The sequence below is a fragment of the Herpailurus yagouaroundi genome, unplaced genomic scaffold, assembly GCF_014898765.1.
Source record: "Herpailurus yagouaroundi ecotype Mexico unplaced genomic scaffold, PumYag 198, whole genome shotgun sequence".
Classification (NCBI taxonomy): domain Eukaryota; kingdom Metazoa; phylum Chordata; class Mammalia; order Carnivora; family Felidae; genus Herpailurus; species Herpailurus yagouaroundi.
In genome coordinates, this window is record NW_024412429.1 from 15,216,500 (window position 1) to 15,237,820 (window position 21,321).

The 21,321-nt window shown below is 41.3% G+C and overlaps 1 protein-coding gene across 17 annotated transcripts in view; it reads left to right on the forward strand.

Moving 5' to 3' along the window:
* The window catches only part of SYNE1 (spectrin repeat containing nuclear envelope protein 1), a 480,816-nt gene that overhangs the window by 315,658 nt on the left and 143,837 nt on the right, over nt 1-21,321 (forward strand). For all 17 annotated transcript variants that reach the window (XR_005782621.1, XM_040448857.1, XM_040448858.1 and 14 more), the window contains 5 exons: nt 6,425-6,592; nt 6,816-6,977; nt 15,730-15,924; nt 17,815-17,988; nt 20,726-20,917. Coding sequence is in view for 16 of the 17 variants with exons in the window: in XM_040448857.1 (XP_040304791.1) it covers nt 6,425-6,592; nt 6,816-6,977; nt 15,730-15,924; nt 17,815-17,988; nt 20,726-20,917 (891 nt within the window). In the remaining variant the exon portion in view is untranslated. The remainder of the gene's footprint in view (nt 1-6,424; nt 6,593-6,815; nt 6,978-15,729; nt 15,925-17,814; nt 17,989-20,725; nt 20,918-21,321) is intronic.

Sequence of the window (21,321 nt, forward strand, 5' to 3'; positions counted from 1 at the left end):
AAAAAAAAAAAAAAACACAAAAAAACCTTCTTCCCCTAAAACAGGAATATAAAATTGATGAATGTTTTAGGTAAAACAATTCTCTTGGCAAACTGTATGTAGCTCTAGGAAGTTATGAATTTATTCATTCATCAGACACATTTTGAGTACCTGCCTGGCATGAAATGTTTTCTGGGTTCCAGACAGGTAATAAAGGAGAAGACAACAGTGGCCCCTGCCATCAAGGACCTCATAATTTAGAAAGGTGGATGTGGGATGACTAATAACAAAAGTGATGAGAAGAGACTAAAAACAAAACAAAACAAAACCAAAAAAAAGAGAAGTTCAGTGTACCCTGGGGGAAACTTTTCTTCAGATTCTGAGTTTAAAATATGTATTACTCATTCTTTGATGCTGTGTTCTTCCCTGTGGTCACAGATGTTATTAGAATCAGAGAAACTTGGCTATAGTCAGCTATTATATAGGAAAAAACTATCCTATATAATAAACTTAATGTTGTTAAATTTTTCAAATGGAACAATAAACCGAGGCCTTAAGATTAACACTGTGGGGAGAATATCCCTGGTCTAAGATGGTAAGCCTCCATGATACTTCTTGTAAAGTGTCTCTCAATGTACATATAAAAATGCCTCGTGAATGATAAAATACACAAATATTTTCATATTATGGTTACTTCAGCTGTCAAACTCAGTCAAATCCTAAAATTATGAGTGAGATCTTTCTTTGTTTTAAATAGATTTTGACACCCCTCCGCCATCAAGGGAAAGCATCAATTAAATCACATTGTGAACGTACTTATACGTGATACTGAAGATTAACCAAAAAAATGCCCTTACTCAGAGGAGGCCCTTAAAAAGCAAATGTGCTATGCTTGGTGTTCAAGCAGATCAACCCCTTCATTAAGGCCACGTGTTATTCTTGTACAATAATATAAGTCAGAGGAAAATGAACAAACACTACAACCTGGCCGGGGATGTGCTGGATTTGCAAAATTTTCTCTTGTAGTTGAGGAGGACATTTAGAATCCTCATAAATTGCACTTTTCAGACTCAACATACTGTATAGAATGTGTGCAGCTGTTTTAGGGGGCAGCCAAATATAACTGCTGTATAAAATTGCAGCTGTTAAAGGAAGGTTTTGTGCTCGCTGCTTCTGTAAGTAGATCTCCATTGTATAACGGAGCGATTCCCCCCAACCCGGTCCACCCCCCCACCCCTCCGCAGTCAGTGGGTTCTGTCTCTCTGACAGTAGCTATTAGCTCAATGTGGTAACAGTGTAGCTTCCTGGAGAGTGGAAATAACCAGGCAACCCCAGGATTTGCTGCAGGCTTCTTGATGCTATTAGAAGCAAAGCAAGAGGCGAGCTCCTTGGCAGAGTTGACAGAAGCCAAGGTTTGTACCTGGTAGAGCACCAGGCTCCAGGTTAGAAGCTCAGCATGAGTCCCGTCCCTTCTGCCTGTAAGCTGACTGTACCTGCAACGTCCTTTAGCGGCCTCATTTGTAACAGCGAGCAATGCTACTTAATTCACAAACTTTTAAAAATTAAATGTGATGTGAAGCATGAAAATACTCTTTAACCTGGACAATGTAAATGAAATAGGAACTGTAGCTTTCCAAATTCATTTTGTTAGGAATCCACTGGATAATAACTCTCATATCTTAAGTACAAAGCAATAAGAAACGTCTTTCTGAGGATGATTCTTTGCTATGCCAGTTAAGGCCTCCATTTTGTAATTAGAGGATTGTTTTATTTTATTGAATATATGTGGCCCTCAAATATTCAATTCAATATTTGAATATATGTAGTCCTCAAACTATTCATCTACAAAAGGCGATACTTTTTCAGGTGCTTTTAAGAAACCGGGAATTCTCATTCCTGTGTAATAGGCCTGAGCAATACACATACATACCACACTCGCGCGCGCGCACACACACACACACACACACACACACACACACACAGTCTCTCTCTCTCTCTCTCTCTCTCTCTCTCTCCCTCTCTCTCTCACCTACAAAAGAACCAGAAAAAAATATTTTTTTGTAACAAATGTATTTTATTCTGGCTCTTTTGGGGGGCTTCCTTATTTATAAAAGAGTATTTAATTTAAAAATTGTACATTTAAAACAACTTTTTGCTTTTCCTTGTGGACCCAGTAATACTATTACCTTTCTTGAGGTGCTTGAGTGGCTCAGTCATTTGAATATCTGACTCCTGATTTTGGCTCAGGTCATGATCTCATGGTCGTGAGATCCAGTCCGGCATCAGGGTCCATGTTGGGCTCCTGGGCTCCTTGCTGGGTGTGAAGTCTGCTTATGATTCTCTCTCACTCTCCCTCCTCTCTCTTCCTTTCTGCCCCTTGCCTCTCTCTCCCTCTGCCCCTGCCCACTCAAAAAAAAAAAAAAAAATACCTTCTGTGTATATAAAGTTTACAGAAGTGCTTTTATATGTATGATGCATTATAGATATATATGCCTGCCTGTTATTTGCCAAACATCCTAAGACCTGCTCAGAGTCAGAGACAAAAGGCACTTCTCCGGTCTTAACTGAGCTCACAGTTGGAGTGAGTAATCACAATAGAATGGGACAATGGCCAGGATGGGGAGAAACACTGCATGGTGAGGACAGATTTGGAGTGCGCCCCTGAACCTGGAGTTCAGGATGGGTCAGAGGGGGCACCCTGTAGCTTTAGGAAAGGAGTGCAAGTTAAGCAGTTGGTGTGCACTAGAGTGAGGTGATGTTTTTCAGGCAAGAAGGAAAGACATATGGAAAGGTGTGGTGGCAGGAAGGAGGATGGCCCATCAAGACAACTGCAAATAGGGTCAGTATAATTAGAAAACCAGTTTCGGAGGAGGAGGGAGAAGGGGAGAAAAGAAACTGAGAGGGCTGAAGGAAACACATCATGAAGGACCACACACACACACACACACACACACACACACACACACACACGTTGAACTTTATCCAGAAGCTAATAGTTAACCACAGAGGGAATTTAACTAGAAGCCATGTACAGAAGTAAGTCTGAGAACAGATCATCCTGGGTCAGTGTGGACAGTAGAATAAAGATCGACAGATTCAGACCCAGAGAAGCTAGTGAGAGACAGAAGTTGCACATTCTGATGCCTCGCCAGGGCTGTGATGTCAACGGCTGGGGAATGAAAAGGACCCGAACAGCACCTCTGTTCATAAACCAGGCAGCCTGTCCCCTGTTAGAACTACCATAGTCCTGTGGACACAGAGTCCAGTCTTATGTACCTTCTGGTTTGCAAAAGGAGCTATGAATCTGGATTCTTATTAAACCTCTCTACTTCGATGACATTTTCAACAGTATCATACACTGCATAAACCGAACTAAATGTGTGCAAGCCGGAGGCAGCCTGCAGGCTACGAGTTTGCAACCTGGGAATTGGGCAGTTGTTGTTCTAATGAGAACTTGAAGCAGTGCTGGGGCAAGGGTATGTGTCAATAGAATTCATCCTAAATAACCTGTGGATGGGAAGGGAGAGAAGAGATAGAGAATAAATCCCACGATCAGAGCTTCTGCCTAGAAGTTCCATTTATTGAAAGATGGATAGAACATGATTTTTTTTTTTTTTTTTTTTTTTGTAAATCTGTTATTTCTCATCCTGGATGTTTTTGTTTTGTTTTGTTTTGTTTGTCTGTTTTTGTTTTTGGAAATGTTGAGTTTGGAATGTAAAAATGAAGATGTGAGTGCAGAGCTTATAAATAACTGAGGGAAGTACACAAGTGAAAGCTTGAATGACTGGAGCTTGGAGGAGAACAGATTACAGGGACAGTGTTTCCAAAAAGGGACAGTCAGAGGTGTGGAATGCTATCGAGAGGTCAGGCAGAAGAAGGGCTGAAAATAATCATTTTATTTTACAGAAAAGAATCATTAGGGTCAAAGCACAGCTGGGTATTTAGAAGTGGATTGGGGGGTGAGAAAGTGAACATTATCAAGTGCAGACTACCATTTTCAGAAGCTGGATTATCATGTGAATGGGACAAAAGGAAGAAACGGCAATCACAACTATGTGTTTGTGTGTGATGACCCATCACTTTGTGATTTGTGGACTTTTCTAACATGTGACATCCTGTAAGAAAAATACCGAAAAAGAGTATGTGTTTTTAGACTGAAAAGATTTGCCTCTATTTATATGCTGAGGAGAAAATCAGTAGAGATAGAGAGGATAGTAATGCACCAAGGTCCTTGAAAGAGTGAAAGTGGATGGGATTCTGGGAGTAGGTGGGAGGGTTATCGTTCAGCCGGGAAACTGGCACGTATAAGATAAAGGGGAGTCTGAGTGTAGACAGATTTTTGGAAATTTGAGGAGTTTCAGGGATATCTCCTCGATGGCTTCAGCTGTGTGTTTGTGTGTGGGGGGGGCGGGGGTGTGTATATGCTCATGAGCATGTACACCCATGCGCTCTGGAAAGTAAAGTTGGATGGAGTCCTGCCTGGGATTTTCCAGGTGAGTAACGCAGAGTTCAAAGGGGCAAAGAAGGAAGGCAGCAGTGTTGGCAAGAGGAGAGTTTAAGTAACTTTAGACATAGCTAGAAGTGCACATGGGGTGAGCCTATTCAGTGATGACAGGCTATCATGTTCAAGGGTGTGGGGGACTGAAGCGGAGTGAAAGTAGGTGAGGGTGAATGGATAGAGCTTAGCAAAGACTTGAGAAGAGCAAAGTAATCTACCCAGGATGGTGAAGGATCAGGAACAAGGAGGAACCAGTCTCCATGTTCCAGTGTCTTCAGTAAAGGTTGGGGACTTACCTAGAAGTGTCAACAACAAAATAAGTACCAGGTCTCATGGCCACTCAAATACGACTTCATTTAATCCTCAGAACTCCCCAGTGTTACACACGTGAGGGAACGGATGCCTGAGATGTGAGTGACTTTCTCGTTATACAGCTACTTAGGAGAATTTCAACTGGAATCTCAGCTCTGACTCCTCCGGTGTCAGACTCCTGTCTGAACCCCTTTTACCCCACAATCCTGCTTATGTCCTCATACACACCCCCAAACACCAGCCCTTTCCTGTTCTTATTTTGGTTTCTCCAGTGTCTGGGTCCTTCTTGAAGACTTTTTACCAAGACCTTATCCATAAGACCTTACCTTATCGATAAGGCTCAGGTATTTTCCATTCAGATACATTATTATCTCCAACAGTACAACTGCAAAAGTGGTGAACTTTTTTTAATGTTTGTTTATTTAATTTTTTATTTTTAAAATTTTATTTAAATCCAAGTTAGTTAACATAGAGTATAATAGTGATTTCAGGAGCAGAATTTAGTGATTCATCACTTACATGTAACACCCAGTGCTCATCCCATCAAGTGCCAGAGAGAGACAGAGAAAGAGAGAGAGAGAGAGAGAGAGAGAGAGAGAGCATGGGCATATGCACACACGTGCACACAAATGGGGGAGGGGCAGAGAGCGAGGGAGAGAGAATCCCAAGCAGACTCCACACTCCCAGTGCAGAGCCCAGTGCGGGGCTCAGTCTCACAAACAGTGAGATCAGGACCTGAGCTGAAATCAAGAGTCGGAGGTTTAACCAACTGAGCCACCCAGGTGCCCCAAAAGTAGTGAACGTTGTAATAGAAATTCCCAGAATATAAACATTACTCCCCAATTCAATTTCTATTAATACACATAAATATGCATAGAAACAATTGAAAACACATGATTATATGTCTTGATGTAGGAGAGTCCGTTATTAATACTATAAAATATGTAATGGTACTTATAACCCAAGAAATAATAAAAATTTCAAAAGGTTTGTTTTTCATCATTCACTTTGATTATTTCCAGTGTACTTCCAGGAAGTGATGAGAAGGAATCATTTTTATTATTTCTTTCTTAGAGTAGTTTTAACTTCCCGATTACATTTTCCTTTATTTAATATTACAAGAAGTTAATTCCTGTGAGTGATGAACTCACAGATATGGAAGATCTGGCTGTGCCTCAAAAATGACTTAATATTATTTAAATCAAGTACTTTTTAAAAGCATGCAGCACTTTAATCAATACATTAAAAAACAACAGTTTAGGAGATAATTAAGATTCTCTTTTTTTTGCCTTATTAGTTCGTCTTTTGAATATGTGCACCACTCTAATCTTTTGTATTTCTGTTTTACCAAATATAAACTAAGAATGAGTTTGGCAACTTGAAATATTTGTTGTTGTTGTTGTTTTTTATAGAAGCCAAAATTCAGAAGCAACTGTAGTGTGCTTTGACACAATCTTTGTCTTCTCGTCACAAGAATTACACAAACCTCGATAGTTTATAGCCCCTGTCATCGCCCCTATAATAGTTTATAGTTTAGGTGAATCCCAAACCCTTCCTCCACAAGGCAAACAATACAGCACACGTTAACCTAAATTTGTCTTCTTCTTGAACCCAACACCGGGCTTTGCACCGCAGGACATTGCTTATTACCAGGCCTTATCTGCTGAGAGGTTGCAGACAGATGCTGCCAGGATCCACCCCAGCACGTTGCCATCACCGGAGTTCTATGAACTAGGACTGGAGCCATCTGCTACCGCTAAGCTGGATGATTTGCAGCGTTCTTGGGAAACCCTAAAGAATGTGGTAAGTCTCCGAAACGTGGAAGTGTTTAACTCCGTCCACCGCACACGGGATTACCTGAGCGACTGTCTTACGAAACCCACGCCCGGAGTTAACACACTCCGTGCACAGAGTCGGATACCGTCTGTTGGGCCACAGACGTCAGGATGTCGCATGAGGAAAGAAGTGTAGTAACCTAGAAGATAAGAGGCTAGGAGACATTTGGTAATATCCTTTTCTTCTTTAGATCAGTGAAAAGCAGCGCACTCTCTATGAAGCTTTGGAAAGGCAGCAGAAGTACCAGGACTCCCTCCAGTCCATCTCCACAAAAATGGAGGCCATCGAGATGAAACTCAGTGAGAGTCTGGAGCACGGCAGGGGTCCAGAGAGCCAGATGGCGGAGCATCAGGTACAAGTAGCGGTGACTTCGGTTTCCCGCATGATTAGGTAGTGCCACTCTGGGGACTGGTTGGCTCAGCATGTATTTGGGAGAGGAGACTGGCTTTTTTGTGTTGCATTAGATCAGTGCTTACAGAGTAAACAAGATTCCACATGGTGGTTGTTTCCACCACTTCTTCAGGGAGGGATCCAGGAAGGAAAGACGGAAGTGCAGACTGTGAATTGAGGCAAAGAAAGCCACAGGCCCGACGGGGCTTCTTCACTGTTATCACACGAAGTGCCTTTCCTAATAGTTGCCACGTTGTGCTGTTGCTGTCGTGAACTGTTGTGGGGATAAAATGTACTTTCATCTACCTCCTCCGGTTACTGTTGTCTTAAGAAACTTAGCCAGTATGGGCCTAGCACCTTTCCGTGATCACTTCAGAGAAAAGCTCTCAGACTTAAGTGGGCAAAGAAGCAGTTGAAGAACAGGCCTTCAGAGTCATCATCTTATGGTTGTACCTGACTTGAATCGTTTTTTAAAATGTTACGCAAACAGGCAAATCTTTGGCTTGACGCGAGAAACAGAGATGATTCCACTAACCTAATTCAGAAAGATGTTAAAAATATATCAATTTAAAATGCACGCTAGGGGCACCTGCATGGCTCAGTTGGTTAAGCCTCCAACTTTGGCTCAGGTCATGATCTCACAGTTCGTGAGTTCAAACCCCGCATTGGGCTCTGTGCTGAGAGCTCAGAGCCTGGAGCCTGCTTCAGATTCTGTGTCTGCCTCTCTCTCTCTGCCCCTCCTCGCCTCACGCTGTCTCTCTCTCTCTCAAAAATAAATAAACATTAAAAAATTTTTTTAAAATCTATGCTAAGAAAATGCATATATTAAAATCCAGTTAATTCTTTAGCAGTATGATCAAGTGTACTGTTAATGCGTAATCGAGTATAACTGAGAGCCAGGGGTACTGAGGTGTTCATTGAAATACTCAGTCACCGTGATATGGGGAAATACTACCTGCCCTCCCCCTCGCCCCCCTGCAAGAATGGAGGAGCGTGTACTCACCCTCTAAAAAGGCAGAGGGAAACGAAGGTGTTTTTAGATGTAAATTAAGTGCTGTAAAACATGATGTGATATGTGTATCTGTCAAGGACTTGGGAAATTTATTAGCTTTAGGCATGAAACTCTGCACTTTTTTTTTTCTTTGAATCCAGGAAAACCTTGGAATATATGGGTTGCTCATATATGTAGTCGAAGATAAAATTGCATTCTTTTACATATATTAAGAATATATGTGGTGTTCTTGCAGTATAACCCCAAAATGAGCATATTTTATCTGGAGACAGTGTATTGAGAAATAATGGCTTCAGGTTTTTGACACTTCTGTAACTTCTTAAGATAGAGATCAGAATGTGTAGCACCCATCTTTAGGCCTTATTTTTGTAAAACTACCTTCTGTGGGGCTTTCTGCTCTCCCAAAGTCATCCATAGTCAGTCTGGTTTGGGGAAGGTGCTGTACAAATATAGAGTTAGGGTCAGTCTTTGTTTACCTGGACTAAACCAGTCATGAGGACAGTCCAGGGACTTAGGTGACTATTACAATGCAATTTTCTTTCAAGCACCATGGTCCTCTTTAACTGATACTCCAGTTATCGACTTGTCAACTGCTGCCACCTTACTGTCAGCTGAAAAAGTTGCCCGTGTAGAACCAGTGTGCCCCCTGGGGTTCTGTCTGCTCAGCTGCCCCTCCGCCCCAGCCCCATGCTTCACTATGCCGGAAGGGGCAGGACAAGTGATCTCCATTTGATTATAGTTTCCTCTAAAACTTCAAAAGGAATTGAGCCTAAATTACCCAAAGGCTACTGTAGTGTGAATTTCAGTATCACACTGTCAGGCCATCGCGAACGAGCAGGTGTTCCAGGAGAGGGTTTACATAGTTTAATTCTCTCTACTTTTGGGTTATCTCGGCCTTTGTTCGGGGTGCATGATTCTAGTGTCCCAGGTGACTGACCGCAGCCCCCAAGACCTTTCACTGGGTCCCCCAGGATTCAGGAACTGCCTGAAAACAGGATCGTGGTGGTCTGTCCTGACATTCCAGGGTTCCTAATTGAAAACAGAAATTAGCTCCCAACCACCACCCTGCCTCTTGGGCGTCGGGATGAAAACGTGCATAAACTGAATGTAGAGCAAAATTAGTATTTTCAAGGGATTTAATGGAGAAAACACAAAATTGCACATTAATGCTAAGTAAGTATTAACTAGTAGAATGAATGTGTGACTTTTCTTGTAATTAAGGCCAGCCGCATGAATTTCTGTCTCTTTCTAAGCTGGGAGTGGTCATGTGAACAATTCTAGCAGCGAGGAGATGTAGCTACTTTCGTGATTATTACCCATCATGGGAACTTAACATATTAATGCTCTGCTGAGAGGCAAAGAAAGTATGAATTATGTATTGCTTTTCATATCACCCCAAATCTAAAATTTTCCATCTGACCTACTTTTGCCATCTGTACCTCAGTTCTACAAATTCTGGGACAGAGCTGCCCACGTGAAAAGCTAACAGTATCTCAAAGTCTAAATTGGCTCTTTGCTTCTGGAATGGTATTTTAAAAATTCCAAGAAGTGTTGTAGAATTACTATTTCTAAGTTCCACTGAATGTGGGTGAGGCAGTCCAGTACACTTTTTATATTTTCTAAAAATTAATAGAAACCCTTCAGTTGTTATTTCTTTCCCAACATTCTCTTGAAAGTATTAATGTTTCTTTAAGGAGCTGATCTAATACCTACATTTTTCCTCTACTTACTTGTCTAAATCTACTGAATTTGGGTAGAGTGCTGGGCCTTTCCTGTTACCTTCTCTAAATTGTATGGGGGATCTAATTTTAACACATTAATGCAGGGGAACCTGGGTGGCTCAGTTGGATGAGCGTTCCACTTTGGCTCAGGTCATGATCTCACCATTTGTGAGTTTGAGCCCTGAGTCGGGCTCTGTGCTGACAGCTCACAGCCTGGAGCCAGTTTCAGATTCTCTCTTCTGTCTCTCTCTGCCCCTCCCCTGCTCGCTCTCGCTCTCTTTCTCTCTGGCTCTCCCCCTCTCTCTCGAAAACAAACATTGAAAAAATTTTTTAAGACAGTAATGCAGTTCATAAGCTGACTTGTGGCTGTTCTAAGTGATAAGCCCTCTGTGATAGGGACCTTCATGGTCATGGGCAGCTAATGCTTTGTGGGCATGTGTTGTCTCTACCACATTAAGCTCAGTGATGGATAGTAGGCAGAGCTCTGAGGTAAATTTGTTTCTATTTTTGCTTTTTCATTATATATGACAACCCAAAGTTTGAAACCAGCTGTGCTGATGTTAATAGTTCTGAAAGTCACAATGAAATTCACATTTACCTTTGGTGTTAAGCCAAACATGAACTCCATGTTGTCCCCAGAGTGAGTCATTTTAGAGAAGCCTAAGGTACTTTTGTAAACCACAGAAGTGTGGTGCATATACCCTCTTTGTAAACACAAGTCAGAAACCAAAAGATGTGTGTTTCTTCTCCTCCTTAGTTTTGAGTCAGATGTTGTAAGGAGACAGCTGGCCACCAGCTGAGACAGTTATAGGGGTGAAGACATATTTGATTGTTGGATCTTTTTGTTTAAATTGACATGATACTCCACTCACATAAAATTAACCACTTTAAACTGTACAATCAGTGGCATTTGTTTTTTTTAATTTTTTAAATTGTATTTATTTTTTTATTTTTTTAATGTTTATTTTTGAGAAAGAGACAGAGAGAGAGCTTGAGCGAGCATGGGGGTGGTGGTGCAGAGAGAGAGAGAGAGGGAGACACCAAATGTGAAGCAGCCTCCAGGCTCTTAAGCTGTCAGCATGGAGCCTGACTCAGGGCTCAAACCTGTACCATGAGACCATTACCTGAAATGAAGTCTGACCCTTAACTATCTGAGCACCCCCCCCACCCCCCCGCCCACCGCTGGCACCCTCAGTGGCATTTAATACTTTCACTATCTTGTACAACTACCCCCTCTATCTGGTTTCAAAACATTTTACATCAGAAAAAAGTCCCGCCCCCAGTAGGCTTGGCTGCTGGATCTTGAAGTTTAAAACTGTAGTTACCTTCCAAAATCATCCTTGAGAGCAAAAAACTCTCCCTTGAGAGTAAACTGAAGCATGAATAGAGAGTCTTGACTCTAAGTGGATGAAAACCCACAGTTTTAGAATTCTTAATTCCTTTATTCCTTACTGCAGAACATTCAGAGGGCTGTTGCAGACCATTGTGAGCCTGAAAAAAGAAGCTAGTGACTTCCCTGTATACTGGATTGGTCAAATCCACTGAGAGTAAATGAGATGGCTTTTTTCTTCCTGGTTGCTTCGTGATTGAGATACCTGTTTTATCGATCATGAATTAGAATTAAGTCAACTAGATGTGCTGAGCACCTAGTATGCATGCAGCTAAAAAGCACAGACTTTCTCATTAATATGTGATTAAAAAGTATGCTTTAGGGGTGAAGGGAATTACCAACACGTTGTAGAAAAACACAATGGGATTGTGGGTTATAGATAAAGGTAAAATTTCCTTTTATCTACAGATGAAGACAAAAGGGGGTCTTTCGGGAAGCACAGATTTTAAAAGTTCAGACTGACAACAGGAGTGGGTGGAAGGCGCTGTAAATATAAACACATGTGAAGAAAGGTGCAGAGGAGACAATGAGAATGAACATGTGAAGAAAGGTGCAGAGGAGACAATGAGAATGAACATGGTTTAAGATAGTGAGGGGCTCTCCTTCCTTGCGCAGAGCATCAGTGCAAAAAAAGACATGACGGGGTCAGTCTAGTTATGGACAAGCCTTTAAAAGAAGCCATATAAGGGGCACCTGGATGGCTCAGTAAGTTAAGCACCTGACTGTTGGTTTCAGCTCAGGTCATGATCTCACAGGTTTGTGGGTTCGAGCCGCCACGTCAGGGTCTGCACTGGCAATATGGAGACCGCTTGGGATTCTCTGTTTATCCTCTCTCTCTGTTCCTTCCCCACTCACACTGTCTCTGTCTCTCTCAAAATAAATAAACTTAAAAAAAAAGAGAGACCAAATAATATGAATTTTGTATATTTGGCAGTAATCAAAATATGATTATGAAGTAGTGGAAAGTAATTGGCTGCAGAAAAAGCGTTTTGAATATATAACAAAGTCAGTCTTTTTTTTTTAATTTTTTTCAACGTTTTTTATTTATTTTTGGGACAGAGAGAGACAGAGCATGAACGGGGGAGGGGCAGAGAGAGAGGGAGACACAGAATCGGAAACAGGCTCCAGGCTCCGAGCCATCAGCCCAGAGCCTGACGCGGGGCTCGAACTCACGGACCGCGAGATCGTGACCTGGCTGAAGTCGGACGCTTAACCGACTGAGCCACCCAGGCGCCCCACAAAGTCAGTCTTTAAATTCATTACAATCTCATTAAAATATTCCAGTAAGGTCTTTGGTGGAGATTGATAAGCTAATTCTAAAATATATTACAAATGTATAAGAGTCAAAAATAGCCAAGACAATCTTGAGGAAAATGAGTAAGGTTGAAGAATGTATCCTCCCAGAGAGTGAGACTTATGGAGCGGTAGAAATTATGATAGTGTGGTGTTGCCACAGACAGCCAGCTGGGTCAGTGGAACAGAATTAGAAGTCGTAGGCACACAGACACATACAGACGCTTGGTTTATGTCCAATATTATACTGCAAAACAATGGATTAAAAATACTATTTTCAGTAAATTAGGCAGGATCAATTGATATTAATAAGAAACAAAAAGAATTTTGACCCCTATCTATGGCTGAACACAAAAATTAAGTTTAAGGGTATTGTAGATCTAAATGTGAAGGTTAAAAAAAAAAAAAGTTTTGCAACAGAGTTTCTCAAACTATCTGTACTAAATAACCTTATTTAATTTTTAAAATTTCTGACCCATCACAGACCAATATTTTAGAAAATAAAATGCTGCTAGGACATGTCAATGTCCAGTTGCTTTACAAGTTTCTCGACACCTACAATATCTCTATCTTGTCATGAATCGGTAAACATTTTGCATAGACTGATACTATTTTATAGGCCACACCTTGAATACCATTTTTCTAGAAGGTAACTTGGGAAAATATATTCATGACTTTGGGATAGGCAAAGATCTCTTAAATAGGACACCAAAACCTAACCCTGAGTTTTCCAGTGAAGGAAAATACTGATATTATTAGACTGTAATAAATTTAAGAATTTCATTTTATCAAAAGGCACCAGTAAGGAAGTCATTCCCATTAAGGGACAGCCATGTCACAAAGTGGGAGCAGATATTTGCAATACACAGAACCAAAAGGAACGCAGGCACTCCTATCCAAAATATATAAACAACTTTACACATCAGTAAGAAAAGGAAAGACTCCAGTGGGCAAAAGATTTTTAGCAGGCAATCACAAAAGAGGATATCCAAATGGCTAAAAAACAGGAAAAGTGCTGAATCTTGGGGCACCTGGGTGGCTCAGTTGTTTGGGCGTTTGACTTCAGCTCAGGTCATGATCTCGCACTCACGAGTTCGAGCACCATGTCAGGCTCTGTGCTGACAGCCCAGAGCCTGGAGCCTGCTTCAGATTCTGTGTCTCCCTCTGTCTCGACCCCCTACCCTGCTCACGCTCTGTTTCTCTCTCAAAAATAAATAAACATTAAAAAAAACATTAAAAAAAAGTGCTCAATTTCATTAGTCACCAGGAAAATGCAAATTAAAATTACAGTGAGGTACTACCATGAACCCACTAGAAAGGCTTCACCGGAAAGGATCCAAAACCAGGTGACAGTGGAGTGCTACGCAATGATGAAAATGATCATCGTCAACATGCGTACCTTTCACAACCATGACAGGGAGGGAAAGAAGCCAGACAGGAAAGTACTTCGGGTATGATTCCATTTTTATAGAGCTCAAAAAGAGGCCAAAGTAACCTATGATGTTTACAGGTAACACTGTGGTGATCTTTGGCAAGGAGGGAGGTAGTAACAGGGAGGAGATCAGAAGAGATTGTAGAGTCCTGGGAATGTTCTGTTTCTCGATCTGAGTGGCAGGAGTGGGTATGTGCAGTTTGTGAATATTTATAGAGCTCTACACTTAGGGTCTGTGCACTTTTCTAGACATATAGAATGACTTCAATATAGTTGTTTATTTTAAAAAATCAACTGTATATGATGGCACTTAGTATTAGGAGAAGAGAAGGGGTTTTTGTTATTTCGTTTTAAAATATTTATTGAGAGCCCACGGTCAGGAGGCACCGGGCTTGCACTGAAGCCTACGGTCCTGTGGCAGAGCTGTGAACTATGTAAGTGCAGGTACGTTGGAAACTATGAAATATCGGTAAATATAAGCCTGTGTTCCTTTACTTGACATCTCGGTGCTCCCTCCTGTGGTAGGACCTGTTTTTTCTAACATGCCATTCAAATCCTACATAAGAATTTCTCCTGTCAAGATTCCAGTTAAAGAACGAGTCATAACATACCAAAAAAATGAGAAATAAAAACCATGTATATAATTGTGATGGATATGAATAAAGAAATTAGCATGGTATTTGCCAGCAAGAGCTGGAGGTCCTGGACTGAGGGCAAAAGGCAGGAATGTCACGAGGGAGAAGGGGGTGTGGTACAATGGCAGAAAGTGGTGAGACATACAGGTAAGATAAGGAGTTTGGCCCTTATCTTACGGGCAATAAGCCACTAGGTATTTAAAAGCAGGCAAGTGAGAGCTTTTTAAAAGCTCACCCCAGTTGCTTTGTGCAGAGTGGACTGGAGAGACCAGGTAAGCTTGTAAGCAGGTAGGCCAACCAGGAGACCATTAGAGCCATTCAGGTGAGAGAGTTGGCTCTGACTTGGGCTGGGGCAGAGGAGACACATTGGATCCATAGTGCAGGGCTTGGTGTGGGATTGGATATGGTGAGGGATGGAGAGGAGGTGTGAGGCATGACTCCTAGGTCTTGAACTTGAACAGTGAGAGGGTGTTAGCTTTCAGTGAGGTGAGGAAGACAGAGGAGGAAGCAGGCTTTACACGCAATATGCTGTTGATACCCGTGAAATGTGTGTGTCGAGTATAAACCCTAAAATTTAAGACAGATATTTGGGTTAGGAACATGACCCTGGGAGCCTTCAGGGTTAGAAAACATTTGAAGCCTCAGGAATGGACACCCCTTCACCCCCCCACCCCCCAGCCTTGGGAGAGACTGCGAGGAGAGAAAAGAGGGACCTGGAAGTTAGCTGAGAAACTTCAGGTTTTAGAGCCGGGAAGAGCAGGCGAAAGTGAGGAGAGGGTGAAAACATAGAAACAGGTGACCGATCGCCCTGGTCTTGTGTAATGTGAGTTTTGGGTTAAAGCGCAGTGTTGTTGCTCAGACTTGGGGGAAATTTGGAGTGGGAAAAATCATGTTGAGGAAGAAAGTAATGAATTCTGCTTTCAATATAGAGTCATAGACTCAGACTCACACTGAGCAAGCTCCCCTCCCGGACTGCAGATGAGCCCAGTGAAAGCCAGAAGGATTGACGAACTCGTTCAAATTCATTTACGTTAGTGACACAATGGTTTTGAAACCGGAAACTGCCTGGCATTCATTCCAGTCCTTTCATTTCGGAACCTGTTTGCTGGTTAAAGGACTTCCATGTGAAGTATCTTCATTAATCTCAACCGACGTGAGACTCAGCTAATGACACGATGCCTCAGTCCAAAAAAGTACATACAGGAGTGTGATTCCACAGTCTTCTCCACAGGCACTGATGGATGAGATTCTCATGCTTCAAGAGGAGATCAGTGAGCTCCAGTCATCTCTGGCGGAGGAGCTGGTGTCCCAGTCTCCCGAGTCCGACCCCGCGGAACAGCTGGCCTTGCAGTCCACACTCACCGTCTTAGCCGAGCGGATGTCCACCATCAAGATGATGGCGTCAGGGAAGCGACAGCTTTTGGAGGTAACAACCCTGAAGGTGCCGCTCGCGTCCAAATTAACTCTTCAAGTTGTGTTGCCAAGCATGCGGGTTTTTTACGTGATCTACATTTTTATAGTTTCCCACTCAGAAGAAGCTGGTATTGTGTGTGTCTCAAGGAGGGTCTCATGAATAGAGCACTGAGTGGACAGCCATGAATGTGTCTTTTCACCACTTTCTGACTCATTTCAGCATGAAAAATTGAGAATGCGTAAAGGAAAACTTGGTAGACATGAGCCTTGTGAAGAATAATTGTAAAAGGTTTGCATAAGGGTTTGCTATGTTTGAATAAAAAGCATTTCATGAGTAGTATTACTAATACCCTGAAGAATAAATCCTTAGTCATTCTTAGCCAATTCGAGCGCGTTAGTTCATGAAAATAGTTTTGCAATTCTGGTTCTCGTGTTACTTCAACATTATTTAATAGATAAATTTTGGTAACAATAACATGGGTTAAAAAATAAGTTATTTTGCTTTTTCTTTGTTCCCTTGTAATTCCTGGTCCTAAACATACACGATGTTCATGTTGTGGCTCCTATAAATTAGATTAGACAAGAGACCTCTTTAAGGACATTTAGAGTGTCTCTCTCCTTGTATCTTCAGGGTCAAATAGCTTCTCTGGCACATAATCAGTTCTCAATATATTTCTTGTTAAATGGACTTAACATTATGTTTTTTATCTGCTGGTTATGCCGTAATTCAGTAGAACATGGACCTGTTGTTGGAGTGTATAGGCTCTTTCCAGTTTTACCTATTATAAGATTCATCAAATCATATATTTGTATATTTTTTGTTTGGGAGACATTTAAAATCAATGTGTCAGCCTTATTTAATCTCCGTTTTCAACTATTCAATAAAAATTTTAATTTAAAAAATAACAACAGGGGGCGCCTGGGTGGCTTGGTCGGTTAAGCATTCGACTTTGACTCAGGTCATGATCTCGCGATTCGTGAGTTCGAGCCCCATGTCGGGCTCAGTGCTGACAGCTCGAAGCCTGGAGCATGGTTCCAGATTCTGTGTCTCCCTCTCTCTCTGCCCCTCCCCTACTCATGCTCTGTCTCTCTGTGTCTCTCAAAAATAAATAAATGTTAAAAAAAAAATGTGGAACAGACCAAAAACTCTTACAAAAAAAAAATAACAACAGTAGTAAGTCATTAAGGAACTAATTTTTAAAATAAGGTGTTTAGTTAGAGTACTTACCTTAAGAATTCCTTTTTTAACTCATTAATATTCTCCCTCATCACTCTGGGAAATCTGTGTGGAGTTTTAAAATGAAGTGATTGGCTTGGATTTTTTTTTCTTAAATATGAATTATTTGCCATCAGTGAGAAAACTCAGAGATGTAACCAAAAAATTTGAATTTCTGTCTTCACTCAAGAAACTTGTGCCCTGAAACACCCCCCCCCCTTCCTGTAGGGGGTGACTTGCTTTAAGCTGTGTGCTGGTGCCCTGACCATGCTTGCCACTGTCCCCGCCACTCCTTGCAGTTCCCCAGACACTGTGGTAACATATCTATTGCCGTTTACCGCCTTATGCCATTGTTTTGTTCTAATGCTTGGTCTGTTTCCATTATTCGCGTTATTTGCCCAGCCCTGTAGGTATATTACATAAGACACCTAACCTTAATCTTACCTGAACCTTTAGGCACACATGAGAGTCGTCGGAAGAGCTTTATCAAAATACTAATCCTGAGACTCACTTCCAGAAATTCTCATTTATTGCTCTGAGATGCGGCCTAAGCATGTTTGTTTTGTGTTTTTAAGTTTCACACGGGATTCTGACGAGCAACTGGGGCTAAGAACCTGGTTCTATTGTGTTGAACCCTAACGACTGTACCTCTCGGTGATCTGTGTCACATTCTACTTAATTCATTAGGAGAAGTTAAATGATCAGCTTGAGGAACAGAGACAGGAGCAGGCCCTGCAGAGGTACCGCTGTGAAGCCGACGAGCTGGACCACTGGCTCCTGAGCACCAAGGCCACTCTGGACACCGCACTGGGTACAGCCCAGGAGCCTATGGACATGGAAGCCCAGCTGGTGGATTGCCAGGTACAAAAATGGTCTGGAGGAGATACTCCAACATCACCAAGTACTTTGTTGAAGCACAGAAAACGTAATAGGAAAAAGACTTGGTATGGATGTATGATTTTTTTCACAATCCATACCTTTGTATGTTTAGAGTAGAAAAACAATACCTTATAAAAGCTTAAATGAAATCCAAAATTGGACTTAGTCTTTTGAAAAATTTTGCCAGTAGTATCTACTCTTTAGAAAATTTTCAGCTTTGGGGCACCCAGGTGGCTCAGTGGGTTAAGCTGACTGGCTCAGGTCATGATCTGGTGGTTCGTGAGTTCCAGCCCCGCATTAGGCTCTGTGCTGACAGCTCAGAGCCTGGAGCCTCCTTCAGATTCTGTGTCTCCTCTCTCTGTCCCATCACGTCTCTCTGTCTCAAAAATAAGTAAAACATTAAAAAAAGTTTAACTTCAGCTTCCTAAAGGACATTTTTTTAAGGACCATAAATACCCAAAACACTTATGGTATCTGTATTTAGTGGCCAGTAAAGAATACAAACCCAATGAAAAGAATTGGTATCAGCCAATCAGACTGTGGATCAACACAGCAAGGGGTGTTCCTAGGTGCTCTACTGAAATTTTGGTTCTAATTCTGATATATTACTTGGACAACAGTATGCGTGACTTGATATTTCTCCTAATTGCAATCAGAAAATATGCAAACAGTGTTAGTGAACACTATCTTTTTTTCTTAATGTGTAGCACGCTATTTTGATCATTCCTTTAGTGATTTGGGATTTACTGTGATATTGATCATTAGAACTTGGATTTTTATATTTTTCAGGCAACTTATCTATGTGTATTCAAAGCATTGTTATTCTCTGCCTTGATGACAGAGAATAGAGGACCACATGTAAATGTTTTCTATTCTTTAGATCATCTTTTCTAAGGTTTCCTTGCTGAAAAGAAACATCCATTTTTAGCACTCCCTTCTAGTGCTTAAAATTAGCACATGTACTAACTAGCATTCCAAAATTATGTTTTACCATTACTCCCACCTCTCCCTTTTGGATGCCTCTATTTTTATAGCTGTGTGTAAAGTCCACAATTCAGTTAATATATTTCAGGATACTTATGAAGTATTCAAATGGTATTTTGATGACATTTTTAGAAACCAGATGTAAATGGAACCATACAAGTACCCAACAGTTCCTCACTCAGTTAAAATCTGGTGTTTAAGCCAGTTGTGTAATTATAACTGTGGCTATTACTAGGGTCACATTATGACTTTTGGGACCCTTGGCGCTTTGCTTCTGTGGGCTCTGCCTCTATAAAAGTGCTAAATATTTTATTTTTATAACTGCCTTGGTACAAAGACTAATATGAGCCAGGGTGGATTCATTGTTACATATTCATTATTTTATTCATTTTTCTCTTCTGATTTTGAAAGAAATTAAAATTAAGATTTTTATTGGGCCTCTGAAAGTATCATGAGCCCTCAGCATTGTGGTAACTCGGCCTAATGGAAAAGTCTGTCCTTCATAGAATTATATTAGTTTCTCAAAAATAATCTTTAGGAGATCATCCTTTAAACCCCATTTCATTAAACATTTCACACTTCCACTTAGTTCTAGTTATTTGGTTCAAGCCTATATTCTTAAAAGGTGGTGGCAGTTTTTCTGATTTTGCATAAGGAAATAAAATATCTTTCCTCATTAATAAATTATTTACTTGCATATAAATTAGAGAGTTAACGAATATAAGAACAGAATGATTTGTGTAGAAAATAAAATGGCTGTTACTGGTTTAGCTTTGATGTTTTTTATTTTGTTCTTGTTTTAGTTTTATTTTATTTCCATTCAAATTTTATTCTTCGGGGTTTTTTTTAATGTAATTTATTGTCAAATTGGCTAACATACGATGTGTAGAGTATGCTCTTGGTCTTTGGGATAGATTCCCATGGTTCATCACTTACATACAACACCCAGCGCTCATCCCAACAAGTGCCCTCCTCGATGCCCATCACCCATTTTCCAAAGACGGAGGGAGGCAAACCGTAGGAAACTTTTAAATACAGAGAACAAACGGGGGATTGACGGTGGCTGTGGGAGAGGGCAAAATGGGTGATAGTTTTTGTTTTAAATCTTACCTTGGAGGAAGGGAGACTATTTTGCTCCTTCTTGGGATTTAGCTTCTATTTGAGAAGAAAAGGCAAGCCCTCGAGAGTTGTCACAGAAAGTGAAAGTAAAATTCTTACGAAAACTTTTAGAAATGTAAGCTTAAAAATACATTATGTACAAAAAACATTGAAAACCAAGAAATAAAAGCCAATCTGAAAAGGAAACAGAAAAAAAAAAACACAAAGAAGCAATGTCTTAAGAGAGAGAATCATCTTTAAACTGACAAGAAAGTGTTGATCATATGATGTCTTTACTGCTAATAGTCATAAGCGTCACAGTCTCACACTAAAATAATAACAGTTATAATAATGGGATAACACTAAGGAATGGTCTTTTCTCCTTATCCATGCTTTCCTGGTACTTTTCCAGTATGTTTTCCCCTGTATAGTATCTAATCTTAAAGGAGAGAAATATTAGGAAGCTCAAGGAATCTTTAAAAATCTGTAACTACTCTTCAGGTCGGTCAGAAAAGTAGGAAAAAACCATGAAGTCCTCTTCTTTTGGTGACAGGAAGTGTGATGTTTATCTTTGAGAAACGACGTTTGCAGCGGCTGGCGGGATGCGTGAATTTCATCCATATTTCTGTCGTTCCAGAACATGCTAGTGGAAATCGAGCAGAAGGTGGTGGCCCTATCGGAGCTGTCGGTCCACAATGACAACCTGCTGCTGGAGGGCAAGGCCCACACCAAGGAGGAGGCAGAGCAGCTGGCCGTGAAGCTGAGAACCCTCAAGGGCAGCCTCCTGGAGCTGCAGAGAGCCCTACATGACAAACAGCTCCTCATGCAGGTGAGGGCTCCAGCCACCCACAGTAGGACAGGGCCACAGCACCTCCCGGTCCTGGCTCACTACTGCCGGCCTTTCCCAGCCTGGGGTCCATCAAGGGAGAGCTGGGGAATGATGCATACTTAGGTACACTTCCACTTTCCACAAACTTTGGCATAGGTTTTCCAATAGGTTTTGTAAGGACTGTTTGAATCTGTAGACCTGAAGATGGCAGGATAGGAAAACAAAAGAAAATGAAAACAAATACCCAAATTTAGCAGCTATGCTATTTAAAAAAATTTGTTTTTAAATGTTTGTTTATTTTTGAGAGAGAGAGAGACTGTGTGTGAGCAGGGGAGGGGCAGAGAGAGAGGGAGACACAGAATCTGAAGCAGGCTCCGGGCTCTGAGCTGTCAGCACAGAGCCCG